The following is a 25554-nucleotide window of genomic DNA, read 5'->3' as shown; positions in this document are numbered from 1 at the left end:
ACATGCACAAGCGAGCGCCAAGGCGTAATTTGCCCCAAGGAGCCGTTTCTTGTTATCAAGTGTACGAGGTATGCAGAAAATAAATGGCACGAGGAAACGATCGAATGCAAAGCAGAAGCGCTCAGAGGGCTATCCAACAACACCTTCCAATGGATAAAAGAATTATGTGCCCCCCCCCCCCATCTGGTCGCAACATGTCACAAAGCTGACATGGGTTACAGCGCTGGAAAAGCCTATCAAAATACAAAAAGAGGTGCCACATGAACTGTGTTTCCATGGAGAAGGAAGAGTGAACATGGGGGGAAACAAGACGGTAATCATACCCGACATGAAGAATGGCACTGCTGCACTCATGGACATGTACTGGATTTGCGGCAAACAAGCCTATCTACACCTCCCAGCAGCATGGAAAGGTAAATGTGCTTTAGCCACCCTTCATACAGCCCTAATGGTAATACCAGAAAGCCATATCCAAGGAACGACGGGAGAATCGGCTGGCATATCGGCAGCAGGGCAATCGGCTGAACCATCGACAGCACCCAAACCAATGATAACAAATGCTCCAGTTTACGAACATTTGTCAGAATATGAACTGAAGAAAAAACTGTCACGAAGTAAAAGATCCTCCAACTATATATCATCCGAATCGTCGAAACTCCTTGCTGAAATCCCGCAAAAGTACAAGCTCTTCTCATCAGCAGAGAGATTCTTCATCTCACTTCTTGTCCCGGGATTGCAAGCACGAACGAACGTCAAATGGTTGCAGATAGCTAGTTGGATAAGCTCCCAACGCACTAACGACACTGAAGAAGGGTTCAACGTGATAAAAACAGAGCTCCGCACACTGCGCCCAATGACAATGCAAAACAGACATGTCCTAGATATCCTCACGGCGATGGACGGTGGTGTTTGCCGAAAAATTGGGGGGGCGTGTTGCACATTCGTGTCAACTGAAGATGCTAATGGGACACTCTCACATGTGATAACAGCAGTACACAATTTAGGAGAGGATGAGAACAGAAGGAGGTGCAGAGGAAAGCACATGGTTTGACAATCTGTTCAGCTGGATACCATCATGTGTAAACGTGGCAATGAAAATACTCGTCCCCATCATCGTCTTTGTGCTCCTATTCTTGTGTGTGCCAACTGGGACTCCGGTGTTGTGAGAAAAGCATGCCTACCTCAGCTATGATGGTAACAATGGGCCAACCGACAAGGGTAGCTACCATGATAAATGCAGATACAAACAGGGGAGTACACCATACCGCAATACAGGATGACAGCCATTTACAGGCAATATGGGGACAGGGTTAATAATTTGCATCATACAACGATAAAAGAACCAAGGGAGTTGTAATGGTTCAGAGAGGTATGGGTGGACTTAGATGGGGATGGAGGGATCTACTTGACGTGCACACCAGATGAATATGCAAGAAGTGGGAATAGCTTGAGAAGCTTGTGCAGGACATGGATGCCAATAAAGGGTACCCCAGCATGGGACAAAGCAGTTGCGAAAACTGAGTACTACCGGAGGGAGAAGGAAAAGAAAAATAAATATTTGTTACTTTAGATGTAACAAAAGGGGGGGAATGTGTGGGGGCGAGGGGCCAGTAGGCCTCTCGCATCCTGCACTTCACAGTACAAAACTCAGACCAAGTGCCTTCAGTAGTGGGTTCGCCCCTTGCCCTTATGCAATGTTAACTGGGTTACATTTGCGTAGATGGGACCACTGAGCAGGACACAGGGCATCCATTTTTGTACCCCCTTTTCGACTCCATCTTGGTGACCAGGCCTCACTGCGATAGTACAAAATGCTTCTCCTGCTTTCCTCGCAGTAGTCCCATTTCGGAGCACATGGCCCCCACCCTTGTTGCCACTCTGACTGGAAAACTCTGCAGCTCCATTCTCACGCTGAAGCCGGAGGTGCTTGCAACAAATAAATGTAACACATCTTTCTTCCTCTGAGGTCACTGTCCTGCATGTGAACCAATATGAGCTAAGCACATAGCTCGTCCACCTCCACAAAAGTGTCATTGCCCCCTTACCCTCGCCAGTGGAAACTTATTGCCATTCTGACCCTGTGTCCCTGTAAGGATTCCTTTCATGTGCCAGACCACTGACCATGCCGTGATGCCCACCCAGCAAACCTTTAACATTAGACCTCTGCTGCAGTATATCGTGCCCAGTACTAACGAATGCCACATACCTGAGATTCTTGAACGTGTAAGATACACTCTGGTCATTGTATTACAGTGGTCAAGACCCTTAACCTATGACTCGTATAATCTAAATGCCATAGATAATATAGGCACCTGAATGACTTTATAGAAGACATGATAAACTATTGACAGTCTTTTGAACCACTAATATTTATTGCATGTATTATAGAGAATGAGTTATGTTAGCTTAGATTAGCTTAGATAGCGGCCACCGTGTCTCACAGCGACCTGACCTTCACCCATCCGGAGCACAGATGTCTGACGTCAATCCTCCCGCCAACCAAGCAACCAACCAGGAGGAAGAGATGCCGCCCTCACCCGAGACATTGTGCAAACTGACCATTCCGGGATCAACGTAGTATCCTATGTTAGTTGCGTCATTTACTGTATAAAGTGTAATGTAACGTTAATTTTGGCAGAGTGCTCTCCGAGATCTAGATAAACTTTTCCTTGAACTCTCGCAGCCTGCTCTCTTGTGCCTTATTCCCTTTCCGGGGAGTGTGCTTTATTCTTTTGCACGTATAAGTCAGGGAGGGCACAAACACATGCTTTTCAATTTATAGGTAACTAAAAATCACTTCATCTACACTATGCACGTATACATTCACAATGGGGTGCTCTTGCTAAAGAGCACCAACACTTAAGACATTAAGTATAGTTCAGTTAAAAAAAAAAAAACACCCCACACAGGTAAACTGTACAGAGTGTAGTCGGTGAAAAGAGGTAAGTAACAGAACCAGAAAATAAAAATCCATACAAATACTATTACACTGACTTACAAATAAGGCCCTGAGCACTTAAGTGCTTCCAAGGGCCCCAAGAGCCACGAGTCCCAAGATTGTAATTGTTTATACAGCGCTTGTACACAGGTGTAGTGCTTCAAAGCGCTTCAAGGCGGGAGGGAACAAGGGAATACAGTAGGCATTCTTCGGCCTTGAAGTTTCGAAATGATCTAAACAGAAAAACTAGCATACGAGGCCCGACAGCCGGTCTCCTACTCCAAGTGCATGAAGTGTTAGTTTTGACACCGGTGGGGGTGGGGGGGGCAGGACAGACAAGCTTACTAGTGCCAATACATTTAGGTAATGCATGCATACAGACGGAGGTGCAAGGAAGAGGGTGTGGGGGTGAACAAACGCATCCAGTCCAGTCTAAGTGCAGAGGTTTTGCTCGCTCATGAAGCGTAAGCTGAAAGTGCAGTAATTCTGAACATAGTGCAGTGACCCAAAGGAAAGAGCAAAGATGTACGTAGGCGGGTGGGGGCTGGGGGTCAGGGGTCAATCGGGGCAGGGACCTGTAAGGCTTTGCAGGTGAACCAGGCAACCAGTCAGAAAAACTGACCAGAGTTAGGGAGGAAGGAGGGAGGTTGGAGAAAAGAACGGAGGTTAGCAGGATAGAGGGAGACAGGAGGCAGAGAAGAGGAAGGTCTTGAGGAGTTTCCAGAATTTAAGGTGCTCCAGCTCAAGACGGAGAGAGGCAGGGAGGCTGTTCAAGAGGGAGGTCCCGGCAGAGGATAAAGATCTACTCCCAAATCTGTTTGGGAAAGCAGCTCACCCGCAGAGAGTTGGAGGACGACGAGCTGAGGGCTATAGAGGGGGAATATTTAGGAAGCGAGCGTTGTAGATAGTGCAGCCCCCGACCCCAGAAAGCCTTGTGAATTATGCAGAGGGTCTAGAGCTTGATCCTTGCAGTCACAGGAAGTCAGTGAGGGGGAGGGGATTTCAGCGCCAGAGAGATGCGGTCCATGGGCTGGAGGCCAAGAATAAGTCTTGCAGTTCTGTTCTGGATGAGTTGTAGAGGACAGAGTAGAAGTAGGATGGTTGAGAAAGAGGCTGTAGCAATAGTCCAGCCTAGAGAGAACTCTTGGTAGGGATTCAGGAATCTTTAGGAATAGCAAAACAAGTTTTGTCAAAGCCAAAAGGTGAGTTTAAGTGATTAAGAAATGCAGAAAGAAGGTAAGGAAAGATCTTAAGGTGTTCACTCCCATCAAGCCCCGGGGGTTCACCACCAGGAAAGGGAGAGGTGGGGGTAAGGGGTTTGCACCTGTTAAATACCATGGTGGGACAGAGGTATGGGGTGTCAAGCTAGGCTAGCTCAACACCCTTTACTCAGATTCAAGTTGGAACCACATACAGGGTTCCTCGCTGGGCACACTTCAGTAAAAGGTTCAGTTGCAGGGAAACCATGTGCTATGGATGCAGAGGTCACTTTTGGAATCGGGATTGTGTCAGGCTAGTCAGTGGTTCTGCGCTCTGGAGAGACAGTTCTTGAGACTGGACAGCTGGCACACCCAGTCCGGACAAGATAAAGACCGCCAGGATTACCACAGCATCAGGAGACTCCCAAGACATGAAGGAGAGCAGCAGAGAAGACCACCAAGCTCAGATGGTGGAAGGCAGCTGTCCTAGCAGAGACCAAGACGTGGGTACTGCGAGGCCCCGCTTCAATCTAAAGAACAACAAATGTAGGGTGACTGTTCTCGTTACACAAGGCGAGAGTCTGCATAGTCTGAAGTCCAAACACAGAATGACGAAGACTTCCAGTGAAGGGGCCCCCGAGGGACCCTCGAATGTGGAAACAAGGCACAATCACCACACACGAACTGATACGCCAGACACGAGGTTGTATTCCCAAAATCTAGGGTTTATTGCAAAGCAAATAGTCTCAGTTGGCCAAATGGTCCCACGCCCCGCGACATGCGTCTAACAGACCTCGGGGGACGCAAGAGAGCGAGGATCGTACATCAGTTACATATATACAAAATGAGCATCTTACAATCAGCAATGACACATTCGATGCCGCCCCCAATTCATTCCCTTTGAATTGGAAGCGATGATAGACCATGGTGACTAGTATGACACCTTAGACCATTAGATTTAGCAACAGTTTGCAATCTCGGACTTAGAGACACAATTATTTATTTTAGAGAACATGGCGCTTCTGTTTTCATGGACAAGCTGTGCGTAGGGGAATGGCACATTCCAGGCCTTGCTATCTCCTGGTTTCTATTCACGCCCTGGAGATAAGCTTGTTCTCAGGGGCCGTACAGCGCTCAAGAAGGGGGGGCCGCAAAGACGAGCATAATTCAAACCTTTTAATATTAGTTTCATACATTGCTATTCCTTTAGGGAGACTCGCTGGCATCTGTGTACTGATTAGAATGCCATACTCCTTGTCTCCAAGGATATGCGAAGGAGGGAACCAGGCATTTCTGTCTAACTTCTCGGCGTTATGTTTCAACACGTCTTTGGTCTTGGACCATTGAAGCAGAATAATATCTCAGCAAAGCAGTTTTACATGAGGCAAAGAGGCAGCGTTAAAGAGAACAGAGAAAACAAAATGGTGATCTTAAAAAGGGTTCACTTTAGTTAAGCTAATGACTATATATTCTTAACACTAGAATGAGGCGGTTGGTCTTCGGCCAACTAATTATCCTACATTGCCTTTCGTTCGAGGGGCATCTAATTTTTCTAGACTGACAAACCCTCCTCTTGGCCGTATGCCAAACGCCTCATTCATACATTGCATCCTCCTCTGACCAGGTGTTTAGATCAGATTCGGAATCTGATTCGAACTCAGACTCGCGTACACTCGTTGTCTCCTCCTCATCAACATCGATTGCCATGAATTCTTTAATGGTTTTTGATTCATTGCTATTATGAGCGTTTGGTCTAGTAATGTTTATTCTTTCTACCATTTGTACACATTCTTCACTAATTTCTGTGCATACTATAGGGAGACAATGTATGCAGCAACAACAACATGTCATGAATATTCCTAGTATTGCTATCAAGATTGCAAATAATTTCCACCCCCAGGATCGTAGCACTTCCCAAAACCAGGAGCTTATGTTCAATTCCCAACCTCCTTCAGGGGGGTGAAGATCAGAGCTCAAAACATGCAACTTTCTTATTGCTTCGAAAATCGTGGGGGAGGAGTCGGTTGCAAATACGCAACACGCTGATCCCACGATTTTGCAAACACTGCCGCGATCAACTAAGATCACATCGAGAGCCATTCTATTTTGTAGTGACATTAATCTAATTCCTTTTTCCTCAAGGGTCATATTATGTAATATGTCGGTTGTTCCATTTATTGTTTCTTATAATATAAGACGACTGTCCAGAATATTAGAAGAGTTTATTGCTTGGCCTCCAAAATGGTATGAATGATTTTGCTATGTCCTCTACAATCAAACCTCCTTCGATATTTTGGCTAGGTCGTGACCTGGTCAATTTGACTGTCTGCTGTTTTTGAAAGAAACACCCCAGGGAAAAGAAAGTCTAAATAACAAGTACCTCCCCATTTCCTAGGTAACCAAGGATATGCTTTTTCTCCACATATAAAATACACAGGATCTCCCACATATATTGGTTCTACTTCTTTATCGAGGAATGCTATGTTCCTGCATCTAGTGAATGTCCCCACCTGGAAAGAGCCTTTCTTTCTTATGCAAAAGGGGACAAAACGTGGATTATAATTTACTGTATAGGAAGGGGGTTCCGCATCCTTATTTCCCTCTGGGATCATATGAAACGTGATCACAGATTTATAAAGGCACAAACAATCTATCCTGTGGCATTATCGCTGGTGTAATCAATCGTACTTTATGGAATATGGAGCAACCTACGGGTTTCATAATCCCTTCCTCAAATTCATTCATGTTTTTCTTGTCTAACCGACCAGTTTCACTCTCATTCCATTTTCCATAATATAAGGCACTCAGAGAGGCATAGCATGCAAAGGTCAATGGCCGGGGCTGTACATACCATCCGATTCCCTTACCACCATGCTGTGGCAAGTGGGCACAAACCCAACAATTTTTTTTTCTTAGTATTGAATGTGTCATGTTCATTATTAATAGTCCCGCTGTTCCCATACACTACCCTATGTCTCTCTTCCATTGGGGACAAGGTACAGGAAATCATATGAACTGGGCTTTCCGTCGTGGAAATATTTAGGACAGGTAAAAGTACTTCTTCAAAGTACCATAATACTGATACGGTCAATATTGGGGCAAGTATACTCATTACACACATTATTATTGTTAAGCGCAACATACAATTCTCCCGACCATTCCCTTTTTGTACCCTTCGATGCGTTATGTTTAACTCATTATCAGCATTGGTGCAGGAGGGGACGTGCGCTGGTTCCGGCATCTTTCCTCGTCGTCGTTCTTCCGCCGTGTTCGTTGTGAATGTCTCTTGTTGATGCGATTGCTGGGCGGTCAATTGGTTCGATAAGTGTCTGCAGTTTATTTATGCCAGCTCTTCGCAGCCTGGGTTGCTCTTACATTAGGCAAGATCTCCGTGCATCTGCACATCGCTCCAAAGTTCCAGAGCAGTTATCAATTGCCTTTTGTACCATTGTGCGCCCCGTTTGTCTGCACGGGTTCAGGACACATGGATTTTTATATTAGCACCGAGGAGTCACACTCATTGGGCTGTCTGTTTTGCACAACCCTCACATCGCCTTCCTCTAGGCCTCCGGTTCCTACTTCATCGGAGAATTGGAAACCGAGGCAACAAATTTACAAAAAGATGCAGAGATGTGATCACTCCTCTTTTCTGCTCTGCAAGTTATACTGATTTGCTCCCGGTATCGTGTGATCAATGAATAGTGCGGGCACACTTCCAGATTCAAGCTTGGAGTCATCCTGGCGCAATGGCAGATGATGGGCACCTAGGCAGCAATGATCCAGATTGTGGCACAACAGAAGATGGTGGGCGCCACAAAGGTATACGCTTGGTGTCGGCCAGCGGTGATGCAGAATCTGCTGGACAACGTTGGGGCCCTCTTTGCCCTTCCTCTTTTACAGCAATCTCGTCAGGCTTTGTTTCAGGATCAGGCAGTTTGTGTCAAAGAACTGGCAATTGCTTCTTTCGTTTCTGAAACCTCCGTTTCTTTCTGGTTGTCGTCCCGATCAAAGTGTCAAGTGGCTGCGGGACTTTTTTGGCATCCGTGGCATGAATCCACGCCTTTCTTCCATCCAACTGTATTGCCGTCTGTGTAGTCAGGAGGATCTGACAGGGCCCAATCCACCTGGGTGCTAACGATGACTTTCGCTCAAAATTCTTTATCAACACCCAATGTTCTGGCTCCAGTGCGTGTCCTGGGCCGGTGTATCTTATGGGCAACGCCTCCTGCACCTGCTGATGAATCAAACAATTTCTGCATTAACAGATTACAATAAATGCCGAGTACAGGGTATTCTACTTCCCTCAGCCTTTTCAGCTGAGGTGCACACCAAACATTCGCCGTCCTCATCATAACGCTCTCGTACGGGGAGAGCCCAGTTCTCGCCTGCACAGATGTTCGCATAAACAGTAGTGCTATTGGCAATGCATCCACCCAACTTAGCTTGCTGCCTGCACAGATCTTGCTTCTTTTGGATTGGAGAATGCCGTTGTGACGTTCAATAAGTCCGGCACTCATGGGATGTCTGGAGCAATGGGATCGCTTATCAATTTGGAGACCTGCACAAATCTGCAATATTACTGTACCCACAAAATGCGGGCAGTTATCAGACCATATGACACGGGGCAGACCGAAGTGGGAAAAGTATTCTTTCAACATTACTTTTGCGGTACTTATGCCAGTACAGTCCTTCAAGGGATACGCTTCAACCCATTTACTGAAAGCACATATAATCACCAGCACATACTTCAAGTTTTGACATCTCTCCATTTCTATGAAATCAAAATGGATCACCTCAAATGGCAGAGGGAGGGCCAAAACTGCCTGTTGAAGTCACCGTTCCTTTTCCCACATTATGTTGTAGACACGCGATACAATTTTGTACCAGCCTCTCTGCATTCTTTTTTATGAGTGGATTTTCCCAGACTGTGGCTAAATGTTGAATTATTTTGGGGCTGTGAGCCATTGTGACCATTGCATTTACATAGGCATTGGGCAACATCCAATTCCCGCTCTTCTTGTCCACCCAACATCCCTCCAGATCTAATTCTGCAGAGCCCTCAGCCCACCCTTGGATTTCATCAACAGTGGCTTCCGCCTGCATCTCTTTGACGGTGACAATTCCATTCTCCATCATACAGGGCACTTCCTCCGACTGTACTGATAACATTTTTTGTATTCAAATCAGTGGCAGTTTGTTTCGCAATCCTGTCTGCAAATGCGTTTCCCTCTCCCACCTTGCATGTCACCTTTTTATGCGCTTCACATTTCACTATCGCCAAGTGCTTTGGACACGTAAGTGCAGACCGCAATCGTACAATCAAAGGGCCATGTTGGATCCTAGCCCCATCTGATGTTAGAAACCATCTCTCGGTCCATAGTCGGCCAAAGTTATGAACCACGCCAAAGGTGTATTGGCTGTCAATATATATATTTACACTTCGATTCTCAGAAATCTCACAGGCTCTTGTTAAAGCAATTATCTCCGCTGCTTGGGCGGAGTTGTAAGGGATTCTTTTGCTTTCTACAATGCTCTTTAATGTGGTGATGGCATATGCAGCAGTTGATGTGCCGTCAGGTAATTTAAAACAGGAACCGTCACAAAACCGTTCTCCATCTGGTTCTTTTAGTGGGGTATCACTTAAATCGATTCGCCCTTTTGTTTCTTCCTCAATTACCATTAAGCAATCATGGGGAGGTGTTTGATTTTCACCAACCTTTTCCCCGGGCATTGGCATTAATTCTGCTGGATTCAAAGCGCTACACCTCATAATTTGGATGTGGGGTGCAAACACAATTTCAGATCTCGTCAATCTAGCAGAGGTGAGGTGTTGCGTCTGCGTTCTATTGAGTAGAATGTCTATGGCATGCAGCACCATCAAAATTAAAGTGTGCCCCAATACCATTCCTTCTGTTTGTTTCACTGACGCAGCAGCCGCTGCAACAGCTCACAAACATCGTAGTAATGCACGCGCTACAGGGGCCAGCGCGGAAGAAAAATAACCGCACAGCCTATTTCTTCCACCTTGTTCCTGTGTCAAAACAGAACGCGCAGCCTTCACTTTCATGCACAAACAACCTAAAAACTTTTCATAATTTGGCGTGCCCAAAACTGGAGCAGAACACAGTACGGTTTTGAGCAAAACAAATGCTTTCTGACATTCGTCATTCCACTGCAAAGGCATCACAACATCCTTCTTTGTCAATTCCACCATTGGTTTCACAATTAAAGCAAAATTCGCAATCCACTGACGGCAATAAGAAGCCATGCCGTTTATAGCTCTGACTCCTTTATGTGTCTTTGGAATAGGCATACCAGAAATGCTTTCTATTCTCTCTGCCGTTAGTCTTCTCCCTTCTTTTGAAAGAAGGTAACCCAAATAAGCTACTTCTTTCTGACAATACTGGAATTTCTTTAAGCTTGCTTTATGGCCATGTGCAGCTAGACGAGTCGATAACAAGACAGTACCTTTTTTACAAATCTCTTCCGTGTCAGCAGCGATCAATAGGTCATCAATATACTGTAACAATACACACCCTGCCAGTAGTTCTAGCATGTCTAGCTGTTCTTTTAATGCTCTACTGTATATACTCAGACTCTCTAGCCCTGTGTAATGCATGTGAATGTGAACGATCGTCCTCCGAAAGTGAAGGCGACAAATATCTCCTTTCTTTGTGTACCGGAATCCTGAAGAAAGCAGTCTTCAAATCGATAACACTAAAGTATTCTGCCGAGGCAGGAATCCGTGTCAAAATTGTGGTAACATCGGGAACCAACGGGAATTGGGGATTCACTACTTTGTTTAATGCACGCAAGTCAATTATAAAAAGGTACGGTACCTCATTACCCCCTTTCTTATACACTGGAATAATCGGGCTGTTACATGTACTGCCTGTAATCTCTTCAATCACTCCCAATTTCAAGAAATCGGAAACGATACTTTTCAATCCTTGCTCTCCTTCTGCTGAACTTTTATACTGCGGAATGCCCGGTAGCGTAATCCTTTTAAAACAATTTTTACTGGCTTCATTTTCAAGCATCCCACATCATTGTCATTCATAGCCCAAATGCAAGCTGGCACCTCAGTCAATTCTCCTGTCAGAGGCCTCGACAAAAATTCAGACACTGGCACATTTTGAGGAGACATGGTCAAAAATACCCTACCTGGTGTACAGTGGATAACTGCGCTTAATTTTTTCAATAGATTTAATCCCAGGAGATTTTCCCCGCAATTCTCCGTTAGAAGCAATGGACAATGTTCAGTAAAAGGGCCTATTGTTACTGCCACTGGTTTAGACTCTGGATTTATTACTGGGGTACCCGAGAATCCTACTGAAATATTCTTTCACCCTGACAGTGGTATATCTGGAACCAAGTGATGGTCTATCGAGCACTTCTGTGCCCCCGTATCTACGAGGAATCTATGCTCTTCATTCCCGACTTTCATTTCTGTGTAGGGTCCTTTCTGATTCACGGGAATAGATACTGGTTCCGACCCAGTGTCAGGTTGGGAGTGGTTGTTCCGACTGATTCAAAGGCTAAATCACCAACAGTGGTCTTCAGAAGATCAGCACAAACTGCAGGGCTTTGCCAGAACTTTGTTGGAGGCAATGCTGGTTGGCTTTAAAGGACACCCACGGGTCTTTAACAGGTCTCACCCATTCAAAGATGTCTTGGCTTCAATGAAGAATGGCTGCTGGAGTCCTTTATCCTAAAAGCGAGCTTGAGTTGTCCCAAAGCCCACCAATGTTAAGGATCTGCACCCTTCAAACTGACACCGACTATCCAATCATGGACAGCCACCCTGCCTTCACATCCACCAGACAACTTTGGCCAAGTAGTGGACTGGGACCAGATAGTCCCATCCCCCATATCGGTCCAAGAAAACATACTATTGCTTTGACAAGAAAAGCCAAAGCATTGCCCAGTAAAGGGCTTTCCTTCTAACGTTTCCAGACTCAAGAGGGCAAGTAGGCCAAAGGACAAGATGGCAAAAGGAGAGGTAAAAAACATGTGGCCCAGACATTTTGAAGTATAGGGTACTATGCACTAAAATGAATAGCTATGGGGACTGATCAGTGCGCATAAAATAGATGAGCTAAGCAAGGCAAGTAAAGCAAAAAGGCTTTACTTACCTTCAAAAAGTCTGGTCAGGATACAAACAATAGAAAAAGGTTGGAGGTGCCACAAAGGTCTATGGAAGGAAAGCAGCAACAAGAAAATCTTTCATACCAAGGGGATAGCATGAATGCCAATGCCCCTTGCGTAGGATCACCCAACGATATGGATGCTGCACTTAGTTATAATTTTACACCATAGGATGCATAGCATGTACAGAGTTTCATGAATTGGCATGCACCTCACCTTGTCCAACTGCTCGATCATGGTATTCTTCTTCTTGTCAGCAGATGTGGCGATGGCCAGCTGCTGCTGCAATTCCAGGACGCGGTTCTGCAGGTTTTGATCATGCCGCTCAAGAAGCTGCAGAGAACAAGCAAATATACATATCATAAATGGTGGCGTTACGTCCACAGTGCCGAAGCAGACAGTCATTTGAACAGCCAATATCTAATACAATAGAAGAGTAGCCATGTTGGTTGACACTGAAAAGCGGCTGTTTAAGTACAGATTTGGGGTAGTGCTCTTAAGGAGCACTATATCAATCTCAGCCTCCTGGCAATAGGACCCAACCTTTGGTATAAGTCTGAACTACACAGGTTGGTAGTGTAGCCAGACTCATCTTAAGAGGTGTCAATGTGAGCAGTAGAGTGGTAACACAAAGATTCACAGTGACAATTATTCAAGCAAACTTAAACTCAGGGTTTCTTGATAAAATTATTATTTACCGGTCATTTATATAAGCCTTCTTTAGAAGGTAGCAATATTACAGCAACACACAAATACCTTCAAAATACACACTCTTAGTTTCTATATCAGCAAGCACCTATTGGGGATGCCACACAGACACTTCCTACACCCACAGGTGACCTCAACTGTTAGGAAACTGGACATCAATATGTTACTGTTAGCATTTAGAAAAGCATGGAGATGTGGCAAAGAAAAGGTTACTCAGAACAAACAAGGGATCACAATTATTCTTAAGCAGGCAAATACTTTCCAACCCTCCCCATTGCCAAAGGAGAGAAGAGTCAGTGGAAATAGGCTAGGCCAAAGTCAATAGGCAAAAGTCTACATAGCTGAAGCACTTCATGCAGGTAAGTAGAAAAGTCTTTGCACAATGTTTTAGAAGTCTTAAGTGAAGAAGAATCATCATCAATGTAGGGCCACAAGCTGTTAAGACTTGTGAAGAGTAGACACACATCTACAGCAAGAGGCATGTTCTCTTAGATTTTACAGTGCCTTTAGTTAGAAGAAAAGCAGCAGATGGCTTCTGTTCCAGTGCAGCTCTGCAGATCCTGGTGTTCCATGGCCTCAGTTGTGGGGACAAGAGGGAGGACTTCTGGGGACTCCTGCACTGCAATTGGACGGTTACCGACAGCAACCGGCTATTTTCAAAAAGTGGCAATTCAGTGTTTCAGCTCCTCGCATCTACCACAATCAGCAACACTGCGGTTCCTGGATGTCAAGATGGACTTTCCTTACATCTGGGGTCCAGCACTGTTGAGGTGACTCGGGCTCGGTCAGTCCTGTTTCCTGGGAGTCCGGAGGATCTTCCTGGAGCTCTGGTCCAGCTTAAAAGCAACGCACACAATCTGGTGTTCCTCTCCCTGGTGTCGGGGTTCCAGCAGCAACTCTGGAATTTCAACAAGCTTTGAGACAGATGTCCAGGTGGCTTACTTTGGAGTTGATTGGTCCCACCAACTCAAAAAGCAAGAAGTCATCCTTCCAAGGACTTCTCAGTTGATACGAATTTGGAGCTTCAGCGCAGCAGCAGGGCTTCACCGGGGATACCAACTGTCTGGGAGTTGCAACAAGTTCTTGTTCAGATTCTTTCGTCCAGTGGTCGACTGCCTTGCAAGCCAAAAGCCTTTCCTTTTATGGAGGTTTCTCCCATTCATTCCAGCCTGGCTGTCAATCACCCAGCAGGGTGGCTGTCCTTCCCGGACAGCCAGCCGGCCAATCAACTAGGAGTGCATTCCTGTCTCCTAGGAGACTAAGCACAGGGAGTTTCGGGCACTTCCCTCACTTCCTGCCCCCACCAGACAGTCCAGAGCCAGAGGCGGGTTTCACTCGTGAAGCCCGCCGAAGACAAAATTAACAAAGGAACCAAACCTGGTTCGGCGCGCAGAGTAAATCTCAAGAAGGACCTTTCCACAAAGAAATGGCAAAAAAAAAAAAAAAGAACAACCAGGGCCATTTTTGACAAAAATGGCATCGAAGGGTGCTTTACTGCAGCTGAGAACACAGCCCGCTGTAAAGACAGTAAGGTAGTTGAAAGTAAACCACTGCCACCAGCCATTCATCGAGGAAAGGGTAACAAAATGTTACATGAGAAGCTAGACAAAAGGGGATACTAGGTAACCCCTCCAGCACCCTATTTAAGATAGTGTGTGCTGTGTCTAGAAATGTACAGTAGCAAAGTAAAGTCAATATCGCTTTACTGCTCTTGGAAACAGTGGTTATCCAAGACAAAAAGGTATTTAAACCTTTGGGGAAATCTGAAAGACCTCCCTGTAGCACTGCACCGAAGGTGCGGTGTGCTACAATGTAAAAAGATGCCTATGGAGTTTGTCAGACTCCAACAACCAAAAGAAACAGTCAAAAATCACATTAAATACATGAGTGGGAAAAAGTGTCTCACTCTCTCCAGGTAAAAAATAAAGTCCTATAGTCCTACAAAAGAGCTGGGGGGTCTCTAAGGTAGAGCTGAATTGGCCCATTTCTGAATATTCTCCCTAACAGTGGCAAGTCCCACAAAGCATTGTGATTGGAAGCAGCAGTTCTGGGTTATATAGTGATTTACAGCAGGTGGCTAGGTGGAGCAAGAACATGAGAAATGCTCAAATTAAGTGGGGTGGTGTAAAGCTCAAGAATGTCCTGTAACCAGTCTTGAAAAAGAGGGCATTTTATTTTTGAAACGCCCTGTATGTAAGTACGTACATCAGCCATAGGCAGAGCGAAAACACAGCCATGGATGGAAAGATAAATTGGTGACTGCAGCCATGTTCGGGGATGTGGCACATTGAGAATTTGGATTGTTTAGCGCACATACAAGCCAATAAGGCTTTGCTGGCATGGCATTGGCCTCTGCCCAGGGAGCAAGTTTCGCCCATTCATACAATGTTAGGAACGATTTTCTTTTTGCTGCTTTCCTCCCATATAGGACACCCCTTGTTGCTTTGTTTGAACACCTGTCCTGACTTTTTGGAGGTAAATAAAGCCTTCTGCTTTACCTCCTTTGCCCTTTTGTTCATTCTTATGGGAAAACGGATCAGTCCATAAGACTATCGGTACTGAGAGAGTATGGCCCTTATTAGTTAACCGGGAAACTGCCCCATACTGTCTCTGCCACCCGATATTGTGGTATTACTGTCGGTGGAGACAGCGGTTAAGTTCCCATTCCACGGAGTACCATTGGAGTCCATGGGATGACATTGCCGGAATGACCGGTACCAGTGGTTCTGCCATTTCTTTGCCGATAGGGTCTAGATCTACCGGCAGGTCAGAGCCCCCACCAGCAAACTCTGGTTTCCCAAACCTGTAAAAATGCTGGTGCCGGTATTATTTTTAATGAATCAGAGACCTGTAATGAGGTCCTGAGGCTCTGTGTGAATTTCTTGTATTGTTGCAATTGCATATATCACCTTAAAGTGAAATGCGGTTACAACACTTGCCATCCCTACATCTTTTTCTGTAATGGCTTTTTGGTTACTTTTACAATGGTGCTTAAGATGATGTGGTGGCAGCGGATATTTTTCTACTGTGTTTTTGTAATTTTACTTGCACACTTTTGCATTTACCGCAAAGGGCTACTAAAGGTGGTTAGCACCCAAAGATTGCTGTGCCATGAGGTTTTTGCTGGTCATTTAGCCACTGTACTTTGGCCTTCTTCCTGCCTGCTCGGGTCAGGAAATTACATATACGGAATGCCCTTTCCCAGGGGAATCTGTATGGTCCCAGTATACAGCCTGGAGTTGTTTGTCGCTGGGCAGATGTGGCTGAAGGCTATCGATGATTGGAGAGTCACTGACAGTTTGAATGGTGCAGGTCCTGAACATTAGTGGGTTTAGGCATGCTACCAGCCCAAACGCTGGATATAAGCTGTTGCAGCCATTCGACAGCTCATCTTGGATCGAAGACCTCTATAAAGAGCAGCCAGTTGATTACTCCGGCACCTGCTCCTCTACCTGGTCTCAAGAAGATCCTAGACGGTGCTTCGAACCATGGACTGGTGGGAACAACCAGTCTCAAACCCTGACCAAGGATCAGTTCCTTGGGAATGGATTCTGGACGAACCAGTGGACTGACCAGCTCTCTCCTGGGCCAACTCATTGCAGACATCTCCATTCCGAGTGCATCCTTGTGTGGACACACAGAATGAGAAACCTCTAAACTAGCCCCATCACAAACACAAAATTGAAAAAGCAACGAAAACATTCTAGGAGAAAGTCTCCCTTCTCCTAGATATAGATTATAGAAAGTCTCTCTCCATCTCAGTTCGGGTCTGTCTCAGTGGGGGTCTCTCTCAGTTCCTGGGGTGACAGAGTTCTTCTACCCTCAGGATAGTCAAGGTTTTTCACAATTTAAGTGTCTCTTTGGTTTCAGCCTTTACTCTGGTTTACAGAGTTGGGCAACTACTCCAGGGCAAAATGGAGGAAGTACCTCTGCAGTGATTTGTTCCAGTAAGGATAAAGGCCGTTGACCCAACACTATAAACTGCTTTTCATTAGTCTTTATTTAAAACGTGACCTGCCTCCAATAAACAAACTCTCTCAAGTTAGGCCCAAGTACAGTACTTTGTTCTCAAGAATCCCAAAAGTAAGGTTTGGATCTGGAAGAATAAAACTGAGAATCCAGATTCAAGAGGAATATTGACTGCGCTGAAGAAAGCTGCAGCAACTACTGGCAGCTAAGTTCAATACTTGTAAACTTTATATTGTTAATGTTAATTTCTCTAGAAGCTGTGTTGCTGAACTGGTTTCTGGCATCTGTACGGAGTACACATTTCCGTTCTAGTGGTGGAAACCCAACACATGCGCTGGGTATTTGGTTAATTTCAGACCACAATCTCTATTGCATTAACAAAACCAGGTGTGTAGGAGACAAAATCTGGGATAGGGAGGAGATTGCGACAGAGGATACCTTTGGGACTTTGCTTTTTTAAAATGTATTGTGTTTTAGTCAAAGAACTCTACTTTTCTCAAAATTAAAATAGCAGTACATATATCACTGTATAAAACAAGAGAAAACAGAAGAAAAAGCAGGTCAGAGAATAAAATCCTTCAATTTGGCGTCTCACTTCAGATGCTCAATTCACATAAAAATGTTACCACTTCCCAGGTCAAAAAGCTTTCATGGCCTGAGCATAGTTGGTCCCAAAAAGATTGGGTGTCCACCCACAATTCCTTGTCCACAAATCCAACCCAATGTTAAAACATTTATTTTAAAATGCAGGCCCTCTGTGCTCCAAGCATGGCTTAGTGAATACCAGAGGCCATTAACAGCATGTACTGCAGTTAGGACCAAACTATTGGGGTAGGACTGAAGGCATCCCCTCGCCACCAGGCCATGCAGAAGCATTAAGTTAAAAAGCCCTCTCTCCTGTATGGCGGAGCAGGGCGTGCAGCGGGCTGTTGGAGAGCTCTGTGTGCCATCAGTGACAGCCCAACCCAGCCAGCCAGTGCACTGTGTGACAACAGTCCACAGTTTGTGACTAAGGAGGTATAAAAGGTGTCTGGGGCAATATTGGATAAAACACAAGCGGACAGCACTGTACCTCCCCAAAGTAATGGGGTGGTGGAAAGGAATCGCTGCCTGATGGATGTGGTGCAAATGGCAAGGCCAAGTGATTTGGACAAGAAGGAGGCAATCCATGAAAGTGAGTTGATTGCACCAACCTCCACACAAGGTCATGGGAGTCTGGGATTGATGGTTGCTGGGAGATGAGGCTTGCCATACAGGGTCTTTATTTGATGTATACGGTGTGGAACCTTCAGAGGTGCTCAAAGTGCATGTGAGACATCGCTCAAATGTGTGTACGAAGAGGAGGTGTGTTTTTGTCACTGCTTGAGCTCATATGGCTCCCTCATTCCAAGTCCTTCCTAGAAGGGTGTCAAATGCAGAGTCCCGACCTTATAGGGTCTTCTGTCTGCAAAACAACAAAAGGCTGTGCACCCATATAAAAATAAAAGTTCCCTTCCACGTTGAGGTGCCCGAGCACCACCAAACGGGAGTGGTTGAAACACTGCTGCTGGTTTCAATCTCAGCTCTGGTGCTAGCGAGCTCAATCCAACCAAAACACGAGAGGGAGGTATAACCAGATAGACAGATGGACTCTGGGTCCTTGCCATGGACAACGCACCCCATCAACAGCTCCTCCTGCTGGGGGTGCTATGGGTGCAGACCGCATGTGGAGGTGAGCGACTTACTTGGGTAAGGTTTGGGTCTAGTCTCAGAGTTTTTCTTGTCTTATTTTAAATATAGCAATGGAAGTCTGAGAAATACCAGAACCGGATTATATATTTTCTCTTGGAACAAAAGACGACCAGACAGTGTGTGTGTAAAAGGTATGTACAAAGTAAAAAGGACTAGCATGCAGAGTGTAAAACAAGACAGGAAGAAAAAGCACATGGCCCAACTCGGCAATCCTGCATGAGTGCCCCCCACCTGCCATGAAAATCCCAGAGCAGAAAAAGGGAAACCTTAAGAAGCAACTAAAAGCGCACTGAAGCCCCCCCCCCCACCCTCTTCCACCTGCTCGACCAAATGCCCCTACCCGGTCCTAAACTAAATCTCTAAAGCTCAGCCTCGTCTCCATGCTATGCAGGGACATTGTGGAACTGTTGCTGCTCCTGAAGGAAAGTACAGGTGTGTCTGGCGTCCACAGCTTGCGGTTAACTGCTGCAATAACCTTTGTGTGTTCAGGATTCCATGTGTTTAGGACATTTGAAAATTAGCGGTGTATGGAAGGGAATGCATCAGCACCAGCCTGAGTTCTGGAAAAGCTTCGATAAAGTTTTAATCAGAAATGGCCTGCTGTTTGCCAAAGGTGCGGGATGTATGTGGAAGACTGAAAAGAATAACTCCTGCGAAATGTTTTCTATAATCCTATTTTTCTCTCCCTTTGCCTCTGCTCTTCTGCCTTTTCTATGTCCCTGCAGGCACACAGATGTCCTTCCCTTCGTCCGTCTAATAGCAATAATTAAAGATTAGAAAGCGCTTAATGCCAGACCCCTGCTTCCAGGTGCTGTAATAATCTAGTCATACACACCAGGGGGTCATTATAAAGGGATAATGACCAGAGGTTGGTAAAAGGTCCTTATCCCAAGTGATCACGACCCCTCCCGAGGACTATAATCTATTGGCACATATTTGTGACAGCAATAGAACATTCTAATTGGCTGAAAGGAGGTCAATAATGATCTCGATGTGCAGGTAGCTGTTATTTAGCTAGTTAAGCTAGTTAATAGAACCCCTATTTATAAGCCTGGGAACGTTGAAAGGATGAATTGTCCCTGCCTGGATTAGAACTTGCAAAGTGCAGTCTTGCTCTATGCCAGGGGCAATCGTTTAAAATGTTAGATAACTAATATATGAAGCACTATATTCAGAGTGGGGGGGGGTGTAAGAGATCAAAAGTGTGGTCATTGCCTTCTCTCAAAGCTTTCTGTTATAGGAGAAGCTGGAATTTCCCAGTGAAATTCTATTTTTTGGGGCCATAGAAGTATTCTCACCGCCAGACTTTGTGGCATGAGAGCATTTTAGAATCCTGGAAGAATGTTCTGCCCATCCCTGCTGTGGGCACTGCCAGATGGGTAATTGTCCTTGAGGGTGGCATCACACGGTATATACCAGGTGGGACATTCGGTCTACGGAGGATCACAGACTATTTATCCATACCACTCTGTCCCTCTTGTGACCCAGGCCTTGCATACATTGTGAAAAAATGTTTGAGGGCACAAGTTTACAAGAGCAGTGAGTAGAGGTTATTGATTTCACAAAGTTGGTATAGAAATGTTTCACCTAACTGAATGACTGAAGGGAAAAAAGGTACAATAAGGCCCGTGTTAAGATGTACAGGGGCCCCTTTCAACAGGTTTGACCCTCCCCCCCTTTACATATCATGGAGCCAAATACAGCCGGGGGGGGGGATTTGAAGCCACCAATTATCACAAGACGGCCAGCCAACTGGGAGCTGAAACACTAAATGCCCCCATAAAACCTATACATCCTTTGTTAGCAAGTGGCTGATGTGGAGGAAGCAGTGGTAAAAAAAGAACCCTTGTGTATTACTTGAGGGAAGTGACGGCTGGAAGGTCTCCAGCAAAGCACACATTGTAAGCCCCAGAACGAGTCTAATACAGAAAGGAATATATTGCCATGTTGTAGGTGCCTACTGGCAAAATGGGGTAGTCAACATCATGTGGAAGTTCGAGGCCCCTTTTAAATTAAATGGTTGAAAGGCCCTTATGCTGCCCCTTGGGGGACCACCTCGTTTTTTGCCATTTTACCCACTTGGCTGATAACTTTCCCCAGCCGCTCAAGCAGAACCCTTGGGCTGGCCTCTTCCAGTAAAGCCTGATGGGCTGGTCCAACAGCTCTGGAAGGGCCCATTCATTGGACTTGTACGGACCAATGAGGGCTTTAAGTGTGCTGGGGCTAGCTGGGGTGGAGCCCAACCAAGTCCCACCTCCAGGCAGGTGGACGGATATGTGCCTCTTTCAGTCGCTTGCAGTCCCTCTCCCTACTTCTGAACGCACTCATATAGATACTCCCCGACAGCCTCTCGTCACTAGGTTAAAAAGCCTAATAGGTGGCGTCAAGGGGCCCTAGCAAACAGACAGTTTGAGATACAACTGCATGCAGCTTGACAAAAAATGGCACCCTCACTCCATCAGGGAAAATAGCATTTAGGACCAAACCGATTCTTAGGGTTCATGCATTCTGTGACATGAAATGCAAGTGTCATGAATCTCTAACTGGGCATTAAGGCAATGGTAAGAGGCAGGGGGCTGGAAGCTAAGCCTGCACAGGCTACACTGGCAATAGCTGTGGGGTAACAGGGTGATTAGCGGGAAGGAGCAGGGAGGGGTGGGGGGGGTCCAAAGGCAAGCTGTCAAATAGGGCACCTGGGGATTAGGTAAACCCATCAATTTAGAATATGGTCTTGCATCCGCTAATAAATCCTGCGATCATGCGAAGCCGATTGGCGCACTCAAATTCCCAGGTTGCTCATTAGCCCGATCTCCTGGCTCATGTTAGTGCTATCATTTCACGGCCTAGGCACCAACAACCCGTTTGTGAAGTTTGAACCCATGGATCAGAGCGCTCCCGGCAAGGGTCTTTGATGTGAAGAACTTGCCGTTGTCAAAGCGGTTTATTTATCCTCCTCGTTCCTTCTGGAGAAAAGGATATGAGGCACACCTCAATCGACATTGTATAAAGGATGGCTATGGCACCTAAAACGTGAGCATCATTTTTCGCTTTCCAACACGTTGTGGTGAAACAATTGAAATGGTACCTCAGTGTGTCATACTGCTTCTTGTTGGTTTTCTAACATCTTCTCTAAAATATTGCAGAGTGCATTTTAAAATGGGTTGTTCTTCCATTATGGGATGAATACAGCCTTTCACCAAAACGACTTGTTGAGGCGTTACTGAAGGTTCGGTGGGGTTCATATTAGAGTTCCCCCCAGTGACCAGACATGTTACGTTTGCACACTTTCACGTAAACGGGTCCACTGCACCAGCAGCAATGGGCAGAGAGGGAAGGGAGTGGAGGTCAGGGAAGGGAGTGGAGTGGAGGTCAGGGAAGGGAATGAGTGGGGGTTTCAGGAGATGGGAGGACGGGGCGAAACTCTAAGCACTTAAAATCAGGGGCTTCCATACACATGAATTGGTCTCAACATAGCACCTTTTGCCTTAAGCTGGCACATACCAGCTTCATGCATTGAGAGAAGTGCTAAAATGGCAGCAGGGTGCCTTGAACATTAGTGGTGACCTATTGAACTATGCAGCTACTTCAAATTCCATGTGGTTCATGCCCACCTGGTGTTAGTGCTTCAATGCCTCTGCAAGGCCCAAAATAAGTACAACAGGGACAAGCACCAATTTGTCAACCACATTGAGTTCTTAAGCCACAACAACACAGTCTGGTTGAGTTAGTGCAACCTATATTTATTCTTGTTGCCGACATGCGTTTCAACCCTTTCAGTGACTAAGTACTGGCAGCGCGTGTGTTACAATAGCAGCGAGCTACGTTCGCAGTGGCGAAAATTCAGACTGCGTGCAAGAGATACTAACTGCGTAGCTTCGTGGCAGCCTGCATTGGGGTCAGAACGCTCATCAGCGTTTTGTTTTCTGGAGACAGACATGGTCAAGCACAGCTTGCGCAGCGACTGATTTCGCTAGCTCGAACGTATTCGGTTTGGAGACTTGTTCACACAGCAAGCGCAGCGACTTCGCTTCGAAACAAAGCAAACTGAGTCGTAGGGCCCTCTAGTAGGCTACTTTGATGCTGCATGCGTGCAGAGGCTTTTTTTTTTTTAATTACTAAGACTTTCTAAACAGTTTTGATTGCACGGTTTGCGCACAAGTTCAGGATCTCTTAATAGAAAAATTATTTAAAATGTACCGCATTTTAGGAAGACAATAACAAAAATGGAACAGAATAAGCAGAAGCATTACCCGAGTTAAAGTACAATTGAACTTTAAACTGAAAATTTGAACTCAGATGAGGTTAAAAGTCACTATCATTAAGACATTTCTCAGTTAAAAAGGAGCTCTCAGAAGACTTGGATTGGTTTCCAGAACACTAACTAAAATCCCTCTTAGCAGAAGACGAGGGAATTCAGGTACAGTGTGTTCAGCAAGGGGACTTAGAAATGTGATTAGGTACTAAGGATGTTTAATCTAACATGTTATTCGTAGTGGTCCCCATGTAGCTATCCTTCGGAGTCGAAGTCAGGAATCTGAACTGTTCGCTGTTTTATTCACTACCCCCTTGAAAGTGTTCCGGGCTCAGGCATGTTAATCCAGGTTGAGGACTGTGGGGTCGGCATCTCCCGAGGACATCTTGAGAAAATCCTGACCGGACAGTCTGCATCAGTTTGTGCGTCTTTATTTATTAAAATGTTAGACAGAAAAACGTGGCCTTTCACAAAATTCAAATATAATAAATTCAGGCAAAACATATCCACAATTCACATCAATCACTAAAATCATTTGACGTTCTATTTCTTTAAAATCTAATACACGCCCTGGGGTTACTCAGAATTCACCATTCCTATTAGGTTTCATTTCCTGCACTTAGCCTATCCCAAAATGTGTCCAAGTTCAGCTCTTCAAGGTTATGAAAAAAAGTTAACCCAGATGTTTCTTGGGGAGATTATGCAGCCAATGGCAGTCAACCATGATGCATTTTGATTTGTGACTGGTTTTGAACATATTTCATTAGATCCATCTACAGTTGGGCTGCTTGCAGAATACCTTCTATGAGCAGTATATTTAGACGGAATCTCAAAAAGTGTTCTCACAAGGAAGTATTAGGAAATGTTTCAAGGTACCTAGGAAGCATTCCCAATGATTTATCCAAGTTGGAAAAGGTAGAATGTAAGCAAAGGCTTCACATCCTATCAATATATTCAATCGGTTCTCAGGATACATTTTTTTCAACCAAACCAGGGTTTTCCAATTGACAGATTTAGATCTACCACATTGGTTCAGACACTGTTTTTTAGCTTAAGTACTGACTCCAAAATCATTGCAACATTTAACTCTTCAGACATTTTCACTCTGTTTCGGTGGGAATACTATCCTTCCATACAATGAAAATACCAGCCATTGAAACAAAGCCTTGAATGACAGTAGGACTACCTCCAAACACATGAACGGCATAGGAAGAGAGCAAGGGTTGGGGGGGTGGGCAGACTCGAAGCATTTTTCCCAGACTCTACCCTCCAATAGTTCCCATGCCAATCTATACGCCAGTTGCTCGAATTCCATGCCATATATAAATCGACAGAATGATCCTTCCTGTTTACATTTTCAATCAACCCATTAATTAATTTCTACAATACTTCTGATAGATCCTGCGGTCATTGTCATTGATACCCAAACAGGTAAGTGTTTCACCAAAGCCATTTCTTTCTGATCTGCAAACTATTTGAAGTTCGCCCATTTCTTTGCATTTTTAGCTAACCAAATATCGACTTTAAAAAAAAAAAAAATTCTCCAAATCATTAATGGAAGCATAGTTAGAGAGGGCAGTTATGCGCCGCTGTCGGGATTTTGGTGTAGCATCTAAAGAAAATGTCAGCTGCCTTGGCCATCCAGAATATCCCCTGCCCTCCAACGTTAGAACTTACAGACGCAACTTCTTAATAGCTCTCCCAAATCAGCCAGGCACAGGTTAAAAGGCTTGGGGCCACAATGCACCCCCGCCTCAATCCTCTTGCAGTGTAAACGGGACTGGACAAACTTCCTGCTTCATCTAGTTTAATCAAGACCTGCGTATTCTCATGCATGTATTCAATTATACGTCTCTGTGTGGACAGAGACAGTCTCACTCCCTATCCTTCCCTGAGAGTTCCTTTTAAGGGTCTGTTCCTGGAACGAAAAGGGAATACTGACTCTTGGGATGATCAAGTGTTCAGACAACGCTGCTTTGAGGGGATCCTCAATTCTACAGAAGGCTAATTCCAAAGTATGCTCGTCTCCGCCAGGCAAGATGCTTTCATGGCTTCCCTCAGTTCCTTCTCGTTAGTTCACACTGCTGCGACACATCCCCAAAAAACCTTGTTTCCAAATTGCAGGCTTTTTGGCAGACTCCATCTCGCAGGCATCTCCTTCCGGATGTTGCTCTCCTTGTCCTTTACTGCTTAACTTAATAGCTGTGACTGCCCCTGTGTAATGTCAGTTTGATTGACAACAGCTGGTCAAACACTCTATGCTTGACTATAGCATTCTCGGGTTCTTCGTCCCAGTACCCATCATAGTGAGATTGATCCATTACAGTAACACAGTCTCAGACTTTACCATAGGTAAAGTAGTGTTGGTTTGACCCTGTGGGGTTGGGAAATATAAAAGGGGATGTGTACAAGATGCACATCCTTGTCCTCCCCATGAGATTCTCCCACATGTTACCTCCCCTAGGGGCACTATCAGTTAGCGGCCTCACCTCCCTAGCCTCTTGGAAAGAGGCTCCCTCTGGGGAGAAGCAACATTATCTGAAGGATTGTTACACTTGGCATTTGGGTGATCTTCAACTTCTGCAGCAAGAAGCCTGATCCTCATGTTC

At 45.3% G+C, this 25554-nt stretch overlaps 1 protein-coding gene across 2 annotated transcripts in view; it reads right to left on the bottom strand.

The window, feature by feature from the left end:
* Window positions 1-25554, bottom strand: part of CNTROB (centrobin, centriole duplication and spindle assembly protein) — a 369000-nt gene that overhangs the window by 287856 nt on the left and 55590 nt on the right. For both annotated transcript variants that reach the window (XM_069646351.1, XM_069646352.1), the window contains exon 6: window positions 12502-12618. In XM_069646351.1, coding sequence (XP_069502452.1) covers window positions 12502-12618 — 117 coding nt within the window. The remainder of the gene's footprint in view (window positions 1-12501; window positions 12619-25554) is intronic.

This window comes from Ambystoma mexicanum, chromosome 1p, assembly GCF_040938575.1.
Source record: "Ambystoma mexicanum isolate Mex_15411 chromosome 1p, UKY_AmexF1_1, whole genome shotgun sequence".
Taxonomy (NCBI): domain Eukaryota; kingdom Metazoa; phylum Chordata; class Amphibia; order Caudata; family Ambystomatidae; genus Ambystoma; species Ambystoma mexicanum.
The sequence above is the reverse complement of the archived record's forward strand: the minus strand, read 5'-3'. Positions and strand labels throughout refer to the sequence as shown.